Here is a 21,051-nt window from a genome sequence, read left to right as displayed (position 1 = left end):
TCTCGTTAAGTTAACGTTATAGCCTTTATCGAATAGTGGAGATGAGGCTTCAATTGTTCTGTCACCAGCGTTACCAAAGTTGCTTTGGTCTTAACGCAAAGCAACCATCGAGGAGGAGCTAAGTCCATTGGAGAAGATTGGTCGGATCTAGTTAGGTTTTCTTATCTTCTAATCTTATCTATTGCTTATAGGAAAAGTCTAAAACACTTTAAAGTATTGTTCTATATACAGCTACTTATCCAGGGAATTAGTATTTATCCGTAGATACCAAATTCTCCAAAACACCCTGTTGTACCTATTCATGTTGCAACTCATTCTCTTGTCTATGCAACTCATTTTCTTCCTTGAGTTGCTGCTTCAGCACATGCAACTCCTTCTATGTTATGTTCTCTTCCTTCGTATGATCTCCATCTCGTGTCGTCAACTCATAACCTGAGTCTCTGAAGTTGCTTTCATCACAAGTGGATATGCTTGAGCTTGCAACTTTGTTTCACCTCTGTGTTGTCAACAACCTTCCTCTTGCGTTCGTTGGATCAGTATGTTGTCTTCAGCTGTTGTTCATGGTGTTTCTTCCTATGATATTGTTCTCGTCATATCTTGATGTCCTTGTCTACGAACAACTTGATGTTTTCATGGGTAGGAAAGTTCATAAACACTTGATCGACTACATCCCCAAGTGTGCTCTGAACGGTGTCTTCGACTCTGCTCTCTTGGAAACCATTGTACCTGTGCTGCTGAGAGGCAAATGAACACCTATGATACCTGGAGACATGGAAACACTCATGGCAAGCAATAGGTCAGTCGAAAACCAAAATGAACTTGAGGATTGATTTGCAACATACCTGTGTGACTGATCATGAAGGTCACGCAATTTCCGCCAGGAGGTTGGGAGACGGAATGCCAAAACTGCGCAAGGCATAGTCTGGGTTGTCAGGAGGCTGACTGACTGCTGGAACTGCGCAATGCACAGTCCAGCCTGGCCTACTGAGGACTGAAATTGTGCAATCCGCAATTTCAGTCAGTGGTGACATGCAACCAGCAAACTTCATTGTGTAGTTTCTAGGGCCAACGGGACACTGCCTCCAAGAATTGTGTAGTACAAGCCTGGACGTCAGTGCCTGGCTAGACTTGCACAATTTCTAGAGGGAAGGCAGAGCCTTCGCTTCCGAAAATACGCAGTTCTAGCCGAACAAGGCACAATCCGAGCCAAGACAGCCCAGTTCGGCTGACGGGCAAATGAAAACGTGAGACGTGTGAATGCATGACGAGATGAGTGCAAACAAGAGTGAATGATCATTCATGCAAACAACAAGTGCAGGATTCAGGAAACGAGAAATCATGTAAGTGTGTGAAACGAGTCGCCACAATGACGACGGTCCGTGCAAAAACAGTTTCATCCATGCAACAGCAGTGAGATGTTAACGGAAATTGAAATGATGCTAGTACAAGCTAGTGTGCATGTAAACAACAACAAGTGCTCATTGAAATTAAACAGACAGGACTCACACAAAGCGAAACACAAAAAGAGACAAAATCATAGCGCAAGTCATGAACAGCGTGCTTACCCCAAGAAAACTGAGCTGAATGTGCCAATGACTCCTAGATGGAATGTGGGATGTCAGAGCTATGAGGTCAATGCGAAGAAAGAGCTCTGCAGCGTCTGGTTCATGAGTTTTGATAAAATCGAAGATGTGACGCGCATGCCACAAATCTAGGAAGAGCGACATTTGGTGAGAGGTTTCTGAAATGATCCTTGCATGTAACCTCCAACTACTAAAGATAGGCCCCTAAATCAAGGGATGCCTTTGCATGATGCCTTGGGAGAAATAGTCCATGCATGCAAATCAGTTTTACTCAGTCCCTGGAGGGAACTGGTCAACCTGAAGGCACATGCATCGATCTGCGGGCTTGGGATAAAAATTTGTGCAGTTTCTGGGTTGAGCAGAGATGGCTATCCCAGAGAGATTTCCTAATTTATGAGAGGAATAGGTGACTGTCTCCCAGGATTATGCAAATTTTAGGTGGATTTGCGCAATTTATGTTAGTTGCTAGGATGGTTGTCCCAGAGGGATTGTGCAATTTCTGGGGTGAGCAAATGTATACTACCTAGAATTGCGCAATTTATGGGCTGAGCTGCTAACTATTTCCCATAATTGCGCAATTTATGGGTTGAGCAGCCCTGCTAGGAGGAATTGCACAATTTTCTCAGTGAATAGTGACAGGCAGAATTACACAATTCTCGAGCCCAGCAGGCTGCTAGACAGAATTGCGCAATTTCTAGAGGGAAGGCTGGTGTCCCTCCAAAATTGTGCAATTTCTTGAGAGAGCTGCTCAGCCTGCATTGGGACCAAGTCCGGTTAAATAGCCTGTGAAGGGGATGCAACAAGTTTTGACGGACAGACTGTCATTCTGCAAGAAAATCACTTAAGCTTGTGTACTTGACAAGACAAGACATGTTGTTGTGAAAGGTTGGTAGGGAGGCTCCAAAACGAAGCTAAGGCAAATTTTTGGAGGGTGGTTGTATCCTCTACAACACTTGGTGACACAATTGTAGAACTTCAGCTCCCTGAATGGACCTTGTTCGTGAAAATCAATTCTAACACCTTCGGAAGTATTGTTCAGTTCTCAGTTCGTCTTGGTTTCCACACTTGCTTGATTGTAAGATGTAACATCTGCCAAGCTCTTGGTCGATTGACACACATTCCAAGCCAAGTCAACACAATTGTTTCAATTGGGGTTAAAGGGTATATTGGTGCATAAGAAGTATAGTCGTCATATCCTTAGTTTCATATATGGTGTTGCTCCACTGCCAGCAGGCCTGAATAGTACCCCGGCGGAGTCACGCAGCAACACAAACATTGCTCTACTGCCAGCGAGCCTAGTCAGTACCCCAACAGAGTTACATACATCGCCTCTCTATGCAAGAAGCCTTTCTCTTCACCTTATTCATTTTCATTTTTTTTTTCTTTTTTCACTTTTTCATTTTTTTCATTTTTCATCTTCATAACTGTGCATAGCACTTATTCATTTCAAAGGTGGAAGAGGGATCTTGACTTATTGAGAGCAGAAGAGGTTTTTCCTTTAGAGAAGTAGTTTATGTATACCTATGACGTGCTTGTTAAGTTTTTCCCCCGCACCTTACTCTACTTGTCTGAGCTAACAATGATTAACCCAAAAACAACCGACTAGAGTAGGTGATAGTAGTTAGTGCACAAGCGTTGTGTTTTCACCAAGGTTCACTTCAAACAGTATGTATTTTTCATTGATGTATCATGGACTGAAGACAACAAGTTCTTACATAAGAGAGCAGACAACATATAACCAAATGTTGATAGTTGTAAAATTCCTCTCGTACTTTACCCAGCTTGTTTTAAGGGTTGCACATGGTCCATGCAAAACTAACCTACGGATAATAACAAGAAAACAAACCAAAAAGAAAAGCAAGAAGCAGAAGCAAATGCAGAAGCAAAGCGAGTAAGCAAACAAACAAACACACAAAGAAAAAAGCAAACATGCATGCAATCAAACATCCCAAAAGCAAGCACGACTCCTACTTCTAAGCTAACGTTGTGTGGGTCATCTCATGTGAATCGATACTTTCAATGCAGGCACCGACACATTGGTTGACCCATGTTGGTGAAGGCACGGTTTTCGAACATCGCATTGCACAAACCAAAAATCATGAAAGATATAATGATGAAGATGGACACACTCTGAGCTTACAAGTGACCACAGAATAAAGATGAGTGAAAGCGAATCACAGGGACTCTATGGAGCTGCCATGGTGTTGTGCTACATTGTGTGCAGATGTCGAGTGTATGCATTCCCTTGACTGTGACATGCAAACAAACATGAGAAAGGTAGACCACTTACGTTTTGCATGTGTGCTTTTTGTGTAAGATTCCTCCAATGCATGAGTGAAGGGATCGTGTAGTTCGAGTGGAGGAAGTGAAATTTGGGTGTTTGGTTGATCTTCAACGCAAAGTAGAGAGTGATGAGGAGCCTTAAGTGTTTCGACAATTTTCTGATGAGAAGTGAAACCAACCTCAGGATAGCGAGGGCCTGACATAACCATCATCTTGGGCTGAAGTGCCTCGACAATCTGCGGGGTTTCGACTTTGTTAACATATAGATCATCGTAGACCAATGTCTTAGACAGATTAACAATGATTGAATCAACATCGTTATCAGATGAAGAAGTAGAGAGATCACGACAACCAAAATCAGAAAATTCAGGATGTTTGTCGGCATCCTAGTGATTTGATGAATCGGGCAGAGGGGTAGATGAGAATCAAAGATGTTCCCTCTGTGTTTTCAAAAATGAAAGATAACAGATTGGACGTATTTTTAGAGGAAGATGTGTCCTCTCCGCACTATGATGATGGACGGACATCCGATGTGTCCTGTGAATGATCGGAAGTAGAAACATTCGGAAATGGGTTTTCACAAGGGAAATTAACAATGGCAGAATCACAAGGGATGTCAGGATAAATCAGATGAGGCGCAGCTAGAAGGGAGTCATCCTTCACCGTGGGTTCTTCTTTAGATTCCTGCACACACTCATCATGAATGATGGTGCAGGTTGGTTGCATAACACTAACTTCGTCGACAACTTGATCCTCGTTCACAACAGGTGAGGAGTCCGGAATGGGAAAACACAAGACAGTACAATCCGAAGGATCAACAGAATGCGGGGACGGAGGTTGAGGGAACGAATCCATGTGAAAACTAACAGGCTTACAAGCCAAATCTGTGCAGATATCAAGAGCAGGTGGGGTGAGAGGATGTGACAGATCAACAGATGTGTGTGCATGATCTCCCACATCACTCCGCGATGGTGGAGTTGTTTGATGAGGTGAAGGCAGATAGTCACTTGTGACAACAACTGTTCCTGCCTATGATTGCGCAACTCCATCACCAAAGTGTGTTAAGCGGGGTTTGGATATCCAAAGAAGATACTCAACTCTTCCATAAATAAATTCCCAATCAATTTCATCTTCGGGAAATCGGTATGCAAGATTTCAAAAGCGTGTGTAAAACTAATCAATGGATCCATCGGGTGCTTTTCGTAATTTCAGAATTTCTTGATCGAGTGCTTTATGGTTAAAGTGATTGAAATCACGGTCTATCTCTGCGACTAGATGAGCAAGAGAATGAATATATTTTTCGGGTAGCGTAGCACACCAGTGCATTGGGTGCCCTCGAAGCATGTAGACGAACAATGCGCAGGTCATGTATTCTTCAAAGATTCCATGTCTTTCGCATGAGCCTACAATGCCGACCGCATGCCAAAACAAGGCTACATGACCTCCACCATCATACATTTTACGTGACAAGTTATCCAAGAGATTTTCCAAGATAATGAAGCATTTCCATAATACATACACTCCGGAAGAGAAACTTTGTAGTTAGTCATGATAGATATGAAGAGATTCAAAACAGATGTGAGTACTCAGCTTGTCATATGGACCTCCTTCTAACGCCAAAATGTTGACGGTGCTGGACCCACCAACATGTCAGTGGGTCGTACGGTAATGCCTTGACCACGATTTCGCACAGAGGAAAGTAAGATGTCTTTGTTGGTAGCAAGGGCGTGACAGTTGCAGTAAGTCAAGGAAGGTGCATGAGAGGTTCAAACACACGGGGGTTGATATGGGTGCTCCCCTTGGAAACCTATGATAACACGGAGTTAAGAAGGGAACACACGAGCAAGGATGTGTCATAACATGGAAGGAAAGTTAGCTAGCAATCCAAAGTGATGGTTAAACCAAGAGCATGCTTCAGAAAGATTCATAAATGCATACACATAAACAGCTATACATGCATGTGCAAGAAAACATATACATATATCATTTAGAGAAAATAGATAGCTGAAATACAATACAACATATGCATGAAACGTGTTGCCTCTTGTTATATTAAGAAGTGTAAGTTCCAGTCATACAATACATCCATGTCCAACCACTAGTTCAAACAACGGAACGTTACATCCACAACCACCTGCTCCTCCAAAGAGATGTACTAGCTCTGCGCAGTGCAGAAGCCAAGGCTCATTACAATATTGTCCAAGCTTTCTCTAAGATAGTCCTATCAGAAGCTTGGTTGACCAAAACTATATACAATGATTATGAGGTTCTATTTATAGCAAAGGTTGGGTGACCCTTGAAATTCCCCTTTATGACCGTTCATCTATCCTCGTGACTCTTCAACTACTCTATGATTGTTACATTCAACTATCAACACTTGAACTTCCACTTGATAAGACGTCACATTACAATGCACATGTGCCCATGTGAGAAAAAATGGCTTGAGCATGCCATGCAAGACATCATTGACACTCGGTCTGTTGTGGTGAGACCAACTCGTTGACATGCTTATGATGGTGAAGGTGGTGAGGTGATGCCAAGCTTGGCCGTCTGTGATAGTGTGTATGCGCTCCATGGTGAGATCTTGCTGAAGCGAACTCTTGCCTCTGTTGCATCCGGGTGCATTAGGTTCCTCCATCCAACTCGTCTGCTAGCATGCGCATGGTCTTCTTGGGTGAGGCCAAACCGACAACACACTGATTCATAGTGTCCATGTTGATCTTCCAGTGTGTGTTGGTGGTCATGCACATCAACTGTCAACTGCATGTTCAGCTCTAGTCAGACTTGTTTCGTGTCTTTGCCTTAGTGAGTGTGTTGAATGGGTGGGATTGCATGCATGCTGCTGCATTCCCTTGCATGTGATCAACAACACTGCTCACCTTGTCTGCTTCGTGCCAGCTGCTGGGATGGATCTATAACTTGTACCGGCATAGTTTCATCTGTGAGTGCATGATGCGCCCCCTGTTGTACCTGTTCCTACTACAACTCATTCTCTCGTCTATGCAGCTCTTGTTCTTCCTTGAGTTGCTACTTCAGCACATGCAACTCCTTCTTTGTTCCATTATCTGCCTTCGCGTAATCTCCATGTTGCATCGTCACTTCATAGCCTGAGTCTCCGAAGTTGCTTTCATCACAAGGAGATATGCTTGAGCTTGCAACTTTGTTCCACCTTTGTGTTGTCAACAACCTTCCTCTTATGTTCGTTTCATCTGGTATGTCGCCTTCAGTTGTTGTTCATGGTGTTTCTTGTTGTGATGTTGTTGCCATCATATCTTGATGTCCTTGTCTATAAACAACTTGATGTCTTCGTGGGTAGGCAAGTTCATAGACACTTGATCGACTGCATCCCCAAGTGTGCTCTGAACGGTGTCTTGGACTCTGCTCTCCCGGAAACCATTGTACTTGTGTTTCTCAGAGGCATATGAACACCTACGATACCTGGAGACATGGCAACACTCATGGAAAGAAATCTGTCAATCGAAAACCAAAACGAACTTGAGAATTTACTTGCAACATACCTATGTGACTAATCACGAAGGTCGCGCAATTTATGTCGGGAGGTCGGGAGACTGACTGCCAAAACTACGCAAGGCACAGTCCGGGCTGTCAGGAGGCTGACTGACTGTTGGAACTGCGCAATGTACAGTTCAGCCTAGCCTGCTAAGGACTGAAACTGCGCAATGCGCAATTTTAGTCAGTATTGACATGCAACCAACAAACTCCATTGCGTAGTTTCTAGGGCCAACAAGACACTGCCTCCAAGAATTTCATAATGCAAGCCTAGAGGTCAGTGTCTGGCTAGACCTGTGCAATTTCTGGAGGGAAGGCAGAGCCTTCGTGTTATGAAACCAGCTCAAGAAAAGATAGAAAAGATAGATCAACGCCTTAGAATTCAGCCTCTTCGAGGGGGCAACCTCCTTTACATTACATAAATGAAGAATTCTTCGATGATACAAATGAAAAGACCTCCTTTCTATATATAGGAGTCTAAGGGGTCATAACATAATCAGAGCCGACATAACAATAATAATGTAAGGGCACAATAATAACAATAGTGGGCTTCTATGGGGCACAATAGTAATAATATGGGCACTACATGGGTACATCAATATAATAAGTGGGTTGTACTAATAACAATAAGGGGTTACACTAGTAGTATAGGGGCCTAACATGCCCCTCTCCTTCAAAAAGCGTTGTCCTCAACGCTTGAGTAGTTCTTGATGCTTCTGTATAAAATTATTGTCCTCCCATGTGGAATCTTCAGCGGGTAAGTTCTTCCACTTGATGAGATACTCTGAAATTGATCGATTTCGTAGCTGTCGGGTTCTTGTTTCTATGACTGCTCCAGGTTCCAATATGATTTTTCGTTCCTCTTCAATTTCTGGCAATATTGTTTGAATTGGGATCTTTTGCAACTTTTGAATAAGTAGCCATACTTCTTCGTCCTTCTTCCATTCATCCCTTGCTTTGTTTATCCAATCTGGTTGGATAATAGAAATAGCACAAAACAATGCTTCCACATCCTCATCCTTGAAGAGTCTTCCCATTCGGTAAGGTTGCCATTTTTTAAGTGCATGTAGTATTGCCAACATTTCCTTCTCATAAATAGCTTGCTTGAGATGTAGCGGTAAAGATAACCAATCACCTACATCAAAACATTTTTCACTACGATGTTGATCTACCTGTTGTTTCGTTTGATTTTGCACCGAAGTGGCGTTATCCTTTAAAAGTTGGAGAACTTGTTGTTGATGCTTGATGTGATCTTTCACTGCTTGAACCTTTTTCTTCTTGATATGTCCTTCTATCTCTAGAGGTTGAGGAGTGGTAATTTCTTCCAATCCTTTACAAGATATGGTCGGATTCATTTCTTGATGCTCGATGTGATCTTTCACTTCTTGAACATTTTTCTTCTTGATATGTCCTTCTATCTTGATAGTTTGAGGAGTGGTAATTTTGGACAATGAATTACAAGATATGGTTGGATTCATTTCTTCTTTCTCGATGTGATCTTTCGCTTCTTGCACCTTTTTCTTCTTGATATGTCCTTCTATCTTGAGAGTTTGAAGAGTGGTAATTCTTGCCAATGCTTTACAAGATATGGTCTGATTCATTTCTTCTTTCTCTGGGGTGGGGTCCTGGCGTATATCTTCTTCTTTTGATGTTTCTTGATCATTTTCTTCCTCCTCTTCATATTCTATGTAAAATAATTTCTTCTCAGCACACTTATGACCTTTAGTGCATTTGCTATCACAATTGTAACAAAGCCCTTTTTCTCTTTTTTCTTCCAGTTGTTGTGGTGTAACCCTTGTAGGTTGTGGAAGGCTAGGAGAAACAACACTTCCATCTTTATAGTTGTGAGGGGTACGCTTCCTGGTTTCCATAATTTTGCTTTCCACTATGTCACAAAGCCCTTTTGCTCTTTCCAATTGTTGTGGTGTTGCTCTAAAGAAGGTGTTGCTCTTTGTATCCTCATAATGTGCTATCATTTCCTCCGTGAAAATTGACCACGTAACAAGTTGTTTACGAGAACAAAGCCCTTTGTACCATAAAAATGGATCTGGTTCTAAATATGAAGATGCAATACATACCTTTTGTAATAGTTGTACACCATGTAGATCAAAATATTGCTCCATCTGAAGTATCCAATTTACCGGATCCTTGCCATCAAACTTCCTCATCTTGCTTTTTCTTGATTTTAGGAGCTCAACCTTGAAATGACTGTAACTCTGTACTTTTCGATCTTTAAGTTCTGAAATTGCAACCTGTAGTAGCCTTCTGTGTCCTCTTTCCAATTCCACTAGTCTGATCCAAATTGGATTCTCCAAGAAAGAGTTATGCACAATCTCCCGCAGTGACCTTCTTGCGAAATTTCAATCCGATGCTCAGAAAGAAAGTTATGACGATTTTCCCCAGGTCACCTGTTTGGAATGTAATTCAGGAGTCTGAAAAAAGACCAACTTCCTCAGATCATATCTCCAAAAATATCGAGCTAAAAGATCTGAAATTAAGATCCAAGGTTCAGCGCGATTTCTTCTCAAATGGGTTTTTTTTGCGACTTCTGAAACGTCACATAAAAAAAGTTATAGTGAAATTGCCACGATGACCTGTTTGGAGCAGCGAAACCCTAGAATCCAAAGCTCTGATACCAAATGTTATGAAACGAGCTCAAGAAAAGATAGAAAAGAAAGATCAACGCCTTAGAATTCAGCCTCTTCGAGGGGGCAACATCCTCGAGGGGGCAAGATGAGGAAGTTTGATGGCAAGGATCCGGAAATGCGCAGTGCTAGTCGGGCAAGGCACGGTCTGGGCTAAAACAACCTAGTTCGGCCGATGGGCGACTGAAAACATGAGAAGTGTGAATGCATGATGAGATGAGTGCAAACAATAGTGAATGATCATTCATGCAAACAAATTCAGGATTCAAGAAATAAGAAATCATGCAAGTGTGTGAAGCGAGTCGCTGCAATGGCGATCGTCCAAGCAAAAACAATTTCATCCATGCGACAACAGTGAGATGTTAACGAAAACTGAAACAGTGCTAGTACAAGCTAGTATGCATGTAAACGACAACGAGCGCTCACTGAAATCAAGCATACAACACTCACACAAAGCAAAACACAAAAAACGACAGAAACGTAGTGCGAGTCATGAATAGCGAGCTTACCCCAAGACAACTGAGTTGAATGTGCCAACGACTCCTAGATGCAATGTGGGATGTCAGAGCTATGAGATCGATGTGAGGAAATATCTCTGCGCCGTCCGATTCATGGGTTTTGATAAAATCGAAGATGTGACACGCATGCCAGAAATCTAGGAAGAGCGACACTTGGTGGAAGGTTTTTGAAATGATCCTTGCATGTAACCCCCAGCTGCTAAAGATAGACCCTTGAGTCAAGGGATGTCTTTGCACGCTGCCTTAGGAGAAACAATCCATGCATGAAAATCAGTTTTACTCGGTCCCAGAGGGAACCGGTCAACGTGAAGGCATATGCATCAGTCTGCGGCCCTGGGATGAAAATATGCGCAGTTTATGGGCTGAGAAGAGATGGTTGTCCCAGAGGGATTACACAATTTTTTAGAGGAATAGGTGATTGTCTCCTAGGATTGCGCAATTTCTGGGATGAGCAGTTGCCCTGGGTGGATTTACGTAATTTCTGCCAGTTGCAAGGCTGGTTGTCCCAGAGGGATTACGTAATTTCTGGGCTGAGAAGCTGACTGCTACCCATAATTGCGCAATTTTTGGGCTGAGCAGCTTATTACTGCCCATAATTGCGCAATTTTTGGTTTGAGCAGCCCTGCTGGGAGGAATTGCGCAATTTTCTCAATGAACAATGACAGGCAGAATTGCGCAATTCTGGAGCCCAGCAGGCTGCCAGATAGAATTGCGCAATTTCTGGAGGGAAGGTTGGTTGCCCTCCAAAATTGCGCAATTTCTTGAGGGAGCTGCTCAGCCTGCAGTTGGGCCAAGTCCGGTGAAACAGTCTGTGAAGGGGATGCAACAAAATTTGATGGACAGGCTGTCATTCTATAAGAAAATCACTGAAGCTTGTGTACTTGACAGGACAAGACATATTGTTGTGAATGTTGGTAGGGAGGCTCCAAAACGAAGCTAAGGCAAAATTTTAGAGGTTGGTTGTAGCCACTACAACATAACTATATAAAACAATTAATAAATTATTTTAATTAAGTAATTAATTATTTTAAAATAATTCATATTAACAATAGTTAATATATATATATATATATATATATATATATATTATAATAATTATATCTCTATTAATATAAATCAATAATAATAATAATTACAACGAGAATAATAATAATTATTATTATTCTTGATTTTAGACTTTTGTGATTCATATTAAATTTTATCAAAATTATTATTATTATTTTAAAATGATTAATTAACAAAAAAATAATTATATTTAATTAATAAATTAACTATATTTAATTAAACAAGTAACTATACTATTAATTAATTAACTATATTAAACAATTAATTATTTATTTATTTTAATATTTATATTTATAGTAATTTAAATTTAAATTTTAATATTTGTAATTTTTATTTTAATTTTAATATTAATTGTAATTTTTATGTTAATATTTTATGTGATATTTTAAAATAAATGAATAAATAATAATATATTTTTTCAAATAAATTTAGATGTTTATTAAATTTATTATGAGAGTTTGTTAACTTATTAAAAAAATAATTAATTTAATTATAAATTATGAAATTTATATAAATTTTAATCATTATAAAATGTAAAATAATATTAAAATTAACATTAATATTAAAATAACTTTATATTAATAATAATATAATTAATCTAGGGTTTAGTATTAATGTTATTAATCCCATGGTTTAGTATTAATCTTATTGTTAAGTTTTGATCTTAAGGTTTGATATTAATTTTGGGTTCAATAATATGATAATATTATTAATCTGAGGTCAACTATACTCAACCATGTTTATTTTAGGTTTTATAATAATTATCTTTAGGTTTATATACCTTGAGTTTATAATATTAATTCATTGGATATAATATTATTCCCTTAGGTTTATTAATCTAAGGGTTCATATTCCTAGGGTATAATATTATTCATAGGGATTAATCATGGTCAACCATGGTCCAATGTCACATTGTGACAAAGATTGCTCAATATGAAAATCAACCATGGTTAAGCATGTTTATTTTAGGGTTTATAATATTTATCTCAAGGTTTACATACGTTGGGTTTATAATATTAATCTCTTGGGTTTAATATTATTCCCTTGGGTTTATAATGCCTTGGGTTTTTAGTATTAATCCCTTGAGTTTATAATATTAATCTTTGGGTTTAATATAAATCCTTGAGTTTATAATCTTGGTTGACCATGGTCCAACGTCACATTGTGACAAAGATTTTCCCAATATGAAAATCAACCATGGTCGATTGTCACATTCTGGCAAAGATTTTCTCAATATGAAAATCGACCATGGTCCAACGTTGCATTGTGACAAAGGTTGTCTCCGTATAAAAATCAATCTTGGTCAACCTTGATCGAACGTCACATTGTGATAAAGATTGTCTCAATGAAAATCAACCATGGTCAAGCATGTTTATTTTAGGGTTTATAATATTTATCTTAGGGCAAAGATTTTCTCAATATGAAAATCAACCATGGTCCAACGTCGCATTGTGACAAAGGTTGTCTCCATATAAAAATCAATCTTGGTCAACTATGGTCAACCTTGGTCGAACGTCACATTGTGACAAAGATTGTCTCAATATGAAAATCAACCATGGTCAAGCATATTTATTTTAGGGTTTATAATATTTATCTTAGGGTTTACATGCTTTAGGTTTATAATATTAATCCATTGGGTTTATAATCCCTTGGGCTTTTAGTATCAATCTCTTGTGTTTATTATTCCCTTGGGTTTATAATAATAATATTTAGATTTAATATAAATCCTTGGGTTTATAATCTTGGTTGACCATGGCCCTACATCACATTGTGAAAAAGATAATCTCAATATCAAAATCAAGCCTACTCCAACGTCACATTCTGACATAGATTCTCTTAATATGAAAATCAACCATGGTCTAACATTGCGTTGTGACAAAGATTGTCTCAATATGAAATGAACCATGGTCAACCATGTTTATTTTAGGGTTTATAATATTTATCTTAAGGTTTTTATACCTTGTGTTTATAATATTAATTGCTTGGGAATAATATTATTTCCTTGGGTTTATAATACCTTGGGGTTTTAGAATTTATCCCCTGGGTTTCATATTCCTATGGTATAATATTATTCATAGGTTTTGTATAAATATCAATAAACCATGGTCCCACGTCACATTGTTATAAATATTTTGTCAATATTAAAATCAACCATGGTCCTACCTCACATTGTGACAAACATTTTCTCAATATGAAAATCGACCATGGTCCAATGCCGCTTTGTAACAAAGATTATCTCCATATGAAAATCAATCATGGTCAACTATGGTCTACCATGGGCCAACATCGTGTTGTGACGAATATTGTCTCAATATGAAAATCAACTATGGTAAGCCAAGGTCAAACATGTTTATTTTAGGGTTTAAAACATGTATCTTAGGGTTTACATCCCTAGGGTTTATAATAGTATTCCCTTGGGTTAAATATTATTCCCTTGGGTTTCTAGTCCTTCGGGTTTTTAGTATTAATCCCTTAGATTTATAATATTAATCTTTGGGTTTAATATAGATCGTTGGGTTTATAATCTTGGTCGACCATGGTCCAACGTCACATTGTGACAAATATTTTCTCAATATGAAAATCAACCATGGTGCAACGTCACATTGTGACAAATATTTTCTCAATGTGAAAATCAACCACGGTCCACTGTCATGTTGGACCATGGTTTAATATTGGTCACTGGGTTTAGAATAAAATTTGTCAGGGTTTAATATTTTTCGAAGGCTTTATAATAGTAATTCAAGAGAATTTTGCTCTACACGGAAACCAAAAAATAAAGTATTATTTTTCATGGGTGGGTTGTCAGAAGTCGGGACAGTGTTAAATTCATGCCAATCAGTTAGTCGGAAGACGCTTAGGCAGAAGTCAAATAACAGTGGCCAGTTAGGTGGTTGAAAGTTAGGACAGTGTTGATATCATGTTTATGCCAACAGATAGCGCGACCGTGACGCGTAGCCTAGTCGGGCTAAGAGGGAAGTTATGATTTGGGAGGTCATCTCGGAAGAGTTTTCTTTCATTGCGTTGTGGTGTGTGGCCTGCCCCTGGTTCAAACAGGAGTCGGAAGGATGGAAACGTCATTGGTCTTTTAATGAAATAGAAAGTTCTGACCTCCGACCTCCGACTTACATCTGTTTTGATTTTTTATATTTTATATTTTTTCTTTTTATGTTGCATTTTGTTTTTATTTTTTTTTTGTTTTTTATGTTGCAAATTTTTTCGTGAAGTTTTGAGTAATTACTTTTTATGTTGGAAATTTTATGTATTTTTAAAAGCTATGAATAAAATTAAATCCTTATGGTTTAATTTTATTTACAAGGTTCTTAATAATAATGATAACCATAGATATATAAATAAATTGTAAGAAATATTTTTTAATCGTAATAATTATAATCATTTAATATATGTCCATTGGGTCTTGGATAGATGGTCATCGAGAGCTTTGTTAAGGCACTCATTGATGTGAAGTCACTGGTTCAATTCCCCGCACCGATTGGGGTGATATATTGGACACGATGAAAATGTAGTTGTGCCAAGCTTAAAAAAAAATTAAAATTTTAGTAATAATATTAATTACTATTACAAATTAATTCTTATTTTAAATTAATTAATTAATTATATTATTAAGAATAATTAATTATATTAGTAACAAATAATAATAAAATTAATACTTTCTTTTTCATTACGAAATTCGCTCTGCGACCTGCGAGCCTCGGCTCCCACCCTTCTGCGAGATCCGCTCTTCGCGGGCTCTGAAGCCTGCGACTGTGCTCGCTCTCTGCGGGCTTGCCCGCAGAAGGCCTGGTTCTGCCCTACGGTCGTCAGTTGAAGCATTGTCCTCTGGCTAGGGTTGGGCTTCTGCTGCGTGGCTGCCCCTGTGGCGGCCGGCATCAGGCCAGATTTTATGGAGGCGCAGGGCCAAACCACAGATCTGCCCTTTGATCCTACCTTTGATGCTTTCAACCAGCTTCTGGCCGGCTTGCCTCCGAAGAAAAGAAGTGATGCTTCAAAATTTGTTAAGAAGCTCGATGAAATTCCTGAGATCTCTTTACCTCCGGAGACCCCCATCCAAGTAGCTTTGTCTCTGGCTGATCGTGGACTCATTGGCCAATTCACGGGACATTGGCCCTCTCCGAAATCTACTGAGCAATGGGATAATAGGAACTGGGTGCCTTTGATCAAGCAAAGTGTTACCTCATACAATCTTGGGCGAGGGTATTTCATTTTTGAATTCACCTCCAAAGAAGACAAAGATCTGATCTTCCAAAATGGGTCGTATTTCATGGGCCCTCGTGGCCTCTACCTGAACAAATGGACTCTGGACTTTGACCCAGCGGTCGATGTTCCCAAGGCTGTCTCGGTGTGGGTTCGCCTCCCAAATCTGTTAGTTCATTACTGGAACTGGGACTCCTTGAAGCACATTGGCAACTCCCTCGGGAAATTCATAGATCGGGCAAACAACAAGGATCAGTACGACTGTCCTAGGATCTGTGTAGAGGTAGATCTAGAGGTGGGTCTACCAGAGGCAATCAAAATCAAAGTTGGCAGCTGGTCTCATGTGCAGATCTTGGATTATGAACAACTTCCATTCAAATGCAGGAAATGTCACGTTCATGGGCATTTTGCCAGAAACTGTCCGACCAATGCAAAGCCAGAGAAAGGGAACGAAGAGGGTTGGAACCAAGTCAAGCGAGCAAGAACCAACCACAAAGGATAGAAACAAGGTGGACCCTTTAGCAAAGGCTATCTCCAGGCTAATGTCCAGCGTCCCCCTCCCAAAAAGGCGCAAGAAAACAAATTTGATCCTCTAAGCCAGCCGACAGAAGACACTCTGGAGATAAAGACCCAAAAACCAGTCTCTCCAAGTAAAGGTACTCCCTCAGCTTCCCCCAAAGAAGCTGAAAACCCCAAAGGAATGACTTTAGAAGATGAGGAAGAAGAGTAGGAAACTGATGAGTCAGAAGAGGAAGGAGAAATAGGAGAGTCCCAAACCTCAGTTAGAAGATCTACAAGAGGCCGTAAAACAGACAAGGAAAAAAGAGAGCAGCAGACCTACAAAGACAAGCTACAGGGCAACCAGCCAACACTGGAAAAACAGCTAGCCTCAAAGCCCAAGATGTTGAAAAATCAGCCCCAAGGCTCCAAGGGAGCCCACCAGAAACATAAATAATGAAGGTCATCTCCTGGAATTGCAGAGGTATAGGGAGTAAAGTTAAGGAAGAAGCCATAAGAAACTTAATAAGAACTGAAACTCCAGACATACTTCTCATCCAGGAGACCAAGCTGGAAGACAAAGTCTTCTTGCATGCAAGCAAAAATCTGTGGTTTAAAAGTGAAGCAAGAGCAATCTCTGCCAGGGGTGCCTCGGGAGGGATCGATACTCTATGGAACTCCAATAAATATGCAGTCATCTTTGAAGCGAGCAACACTCACTGGTTGCTGCTGAAAATGCAGAATCTGGACATTAATGAAACCTTTAGCCTCTTCAACGTATATTCTCCAGTTAATATCCGGGAGAAAAAGGATTGTTGGAACTCTATAAGACACCAGGCAGACTTGACAAATCTGGAAAATACAATCATCGCTGGAGACCTCAACCTCACTCTTCATTCGACTGAAAAAAGGGGAGGAAATGCAGTCTAAGATCCAGCAAGGGAATGGGCAGAGGATCTTTTGCAGGATTGGGACTTGCTGGACATCAAGCCTTCATCCGGTAAGTTCTCTTGGTCTAACAAAAGAGTAGGTCCTGGCCATATTGCTGCCAGGCTAGATAGATTTTTCATTCAAAGCTCTTTCCTGTTACTTGGTTTAGAACCCAGAATGCACATTCTTGCTAGAAACGTCTCGGATCATAAGCCCTTGAAGCTAGAGCTCCTTGCCCATCTAGATCTGGGCCCTATCCCCTTTCGATTTAGTCCCCTCTGGGTCAAGGAGCCTCTTTTCATGCAAACAGTCAAGGACTGTTGGAGCCAGCCTGTCAAAGGTTCACCTTTCTTCATCTAGGAGGAAAAGCTTAGAAGGGTTAAAGGAGTTCTAAAACGCTGGGCCAAAACCCTTTCCAATCCTATAACAGAAAGGAAAGCCATTAAAGCCTCTCTTGTCTCTCATCAAACTCATATGGAGAGAGCTACAGTTAGATCAAGAAACTTAGCTGCAACAGAGCTTCCATAAGGCCTGCTTAGCTGAAGAAGAATATTGGAGATTAAAATCTCGAAATCTTTGGCTCAAAGCAGGGGACAAGAACACGGGTTTTTTTCACAAGCAAGCCCAGGCCAAGAAATGCTTCAACACTATTTTTGAGATCAAGGAGGATAACGACACGCACAAGGAATTTGTAGACATAAGGAAAACAACCTTCTCTCATTTCCAAAACTTGTACAGTGATGATCAGGATCCGCTCCAACACCCAGAGTTGCTAGACATTATCCCTCCAACAATCTCTCCTCGTATGAACGGGATTATAGAGGCCAAAATCATAAAGAGGAAGTTAGAAAGGCCCTCTTTGGCATGGATCTGGACAAGGCCCCGGGGCCAGATGGCTTCTCCGCCAGGTTCCTCCAAGTTTGTTGGGTGATTGTTGAAAAGGACCCCCTCAAAATGGTACAAAAGTCTCAAAATACTCAGAAAATAGGAGGCAGCACAAACTCCACTTTCTTAGCCCTCATTCCAAAGGAAAAGGCACCAACAACTTCAGTAGATTCCGCCCGATCTCATTATGCAACACTGGGTACAAATTAATCACCAAAGTAATTGCAAATAGACTGAAACCTATTCTTCCTAGAATAATTCCAGAAAATCAAGGAGGCTTCATCCAGGGAAGGCAGATCGTGGACAATTTCACTCTCGTTCAAGAGGCAATACATTCAAGTCTTCTCCGAAAAGAACAAGGTATGGTGATCAAACTCGATTTAGCAAATGCCTTTGATCGAGTAAATCATAGATTTCTTTTAAAAGTAATGTGCAAGTTTGGTTTTGGAGCAAATTTCATAAAATGGATCTGGGCATGCATCTCAGAGCCATGGATTGCCCCTCTTGTAAATGGAAGAGCCACTGATTTTTTCAAAGCCTCGAGAGGACTTAGGCAGGGGTGTCCCCTTTCCCCTCTGCTCTTTGTCATCCAAGCCTCTGTTCTCAGCTTTCTGTTAGACAAAAAGATGCAAGATCAAGAAATTAATGGACTGTGTATTGCAAGAGGGGTCAAAAGCATAAACCATGCCTTATTTGCGGATGACACACTGCTTTTAGGCAATGCCTCCCTTTCCTCAGCCTCTAAGTTTAAAGTTGTTTTGGATGATTTCAGTGAGGCCTTGGGCAGTGCTGTTAACAAGAATAAATGTCATATCTTCAGCTGGAACACCTCGCCAAGGAGATTCTCTGCTATATCTAGATGTCTGGGCTTTGCAGCCTCCTCTTCCTAGACCTCTTTCAAATATTTGGGCCTCCCTGTTTTTCATAAGAGACTTACAATCAAAGACTGGCTCCCTCCGCTTGAAAAATTCAAGTCTAGGATCCAAACCTGGGGCTACTACTGGCTCAACGTTGTTGGCAAGTCTGTCCTTATAAAATCCGTGCTCTCCAGCCTCCCCCTATTCCAATTTGTTGGTCTTCTCGCCTCGGTAACCATTCTAAATAAAATGGATGAGTTCATGCGCAGGTTCTTCTGGAAGGGCGGAAAACAGAACGAAAAGAAAATTCCTCTCATCAGCTGGGAAACCATTTCCAAGCCACTATGGGAAGGTGGATTGAATTTTAAAAATATATGTCAGCAGAATGTGGCTATGGCAGCAAAGACTATCTGGAGGATCATTGCGCCCAAGCCTGGCTGGGCCCAATTGGCTCTATGGAAAAAATATTTCAGAGGACCTCGTTTAAGCTATTTAGAGAATGTGATCCAATTGCCTAACTCGCCTTTCCTGAAGCTGTATGTCAAAGCAGCCCCTTTAATAAAAGCGCACTCCTACTAGATCCCTGGTAACGGCAGAAAGATCAACATCTGGACTGACAAAATAATGAATATGGACCCAATCGAAGACAAAACCTCCATTAGAGAGCTGCATTGCTGGATGGACAAAGAAGGGCTGTGCACGCTGTGGGATATCTCTCTATGGTGCGACTCGGTATGGGCAGGCTGGAAACGCATTGAGATGCCGCCCCATCTGCGGATTGAATGGTCCACGTTGCTAGATCTCCTCCACGGCCTGGCACCCACCCAAATGAGGAAAAAGATTCGAAAGGTTGGGGACCGAATGACAGAGGATACACTGTCTCCATGGGATATATCAAGTTAAACGAGAGGCCTTACGTTCCCCCTGACCCAGCACCTTGGCAAGGAGTCTGGCGCATTCCCTCATGGCCCAAGATCGACTTCTTTGCTTGGCTACTATGTCATGGAAGAATTCTAATGTATGATATCTTGCAAAGGAAAGGTTTCCACGAGCCATCCATATGCTCATTGTGCAAAGAAAACGCAGAAACAGTTGTCCACTTAATTCTTAAATGCAAGTTCTCCAAACAAATCTAGTTCTCCTTCACTCACAATTTGGATCCCAACTTCCTGCTGCCTTGTTCCACGGCTGAGCTTTTTTCTAATTGGGCAGTCAGATACCCCGGTCCATCTCCTAAAAATCAAGTAATTAAATCAGCATGGGCCATCCTTCCAAAGATTATTTGTTGGCAGATTTGGCTAGAACGCAATAGAAGAATTTTCAGAAGCACTAATCAGAACAACAAGGCCTTAGAAATCAAAATTAAATGCCATATAAAGGAGTGCTTGACTGATATTAAAGACAATTCTAATCTCAGCCAACAGGACATCGCTTGGGGTTCACTCCTTGACTTGCAATTTCAACCAACAGTCAGAAACGCCCTTCCTCTTAAAGACTGGCAAATAAGAAAATCTGAAGCTGACTTTCAAGACTAGCTCAAATCGCATTCAAGGCATTCTCTCTTCTTTGATGGGGCAGCAAAGGGAAATCCGGGCAAAGCTGGTGCAGGAGGTGTTATTGTAAATCCATATGGGGAAAAAATCCATTTCTTCCCTTGGGGGCTTGGACATTCAACCAGCATTCAAGCTGAGGCTCTGACCCTCTTTCAAGGCCTCAAGATCCTCAAAGATTTAAATATTGATGAAGCTAATGTAATCGATGACTCTCAGATCATTATAAATGCAATTATTTCCAAATCCCTAGCGTTGGACCTTAAGCTAGCAAGGCTGATATCTAGAATCAAGGGCCTTGGAAAAGATTTCCAGAAGCTAAATTACTTCCATGTGTTGAGAACTCTTAATAAAGAGGCGGACATTGAAGCCAACAAAGCTGCCCTCCTCTCAGCCGGGGTCAAGAAGAAAGACAAAGAAGAATCATGGGATCCCATCCCATAAACTGATTACTGCCATGTTTTACTGCTTGCTTTTAAATAAATTTGTTTTTATCTCCAAGTGGGGGAAATTTC

General features: G+C 40.5%; 1 protein-coding gene across 1 annotated transcript; it reads left to right on the top strand.

The window, feature by feature from the left end:
- Positions 1-15,505: 15,505 nt before the first annotated feature.
- LOC149227637 (uncharacterized) lies at positions 15,506-16,318 on the top strand. The gene has a single exon (XM_089380558.1). It carries the CDS (start codon positions 15,506-15,508, stop codon positions 16,316-16,318), a length of 813 nt encoding a protein of 270 aa, XP_089236684.1.
- Positions 16,319-21,051: the final 4,733 nt, after the last annotated feature.

This window comes from Pinus tabuliformis, chromosome J (genome assembly GCF_031772625.1).
Source record: "Pinus tabuliformis cultivar Carrire ecotype Pingquan chromosome J, CPIR1, whole genome shotgun sequence".
Classification (NCBI taxonomy): domain Eukaryota; kingdom Viridiplantae; phylum Streptophyta; class Pinopsida; order Pinales; family Pinaceae; genus Pinus; species Pinus tabuliformis.
Note: the sequence above shows the minus strand (reverse complement) of the source record. Positions and strands in the feature narration are given on the sequence as shown.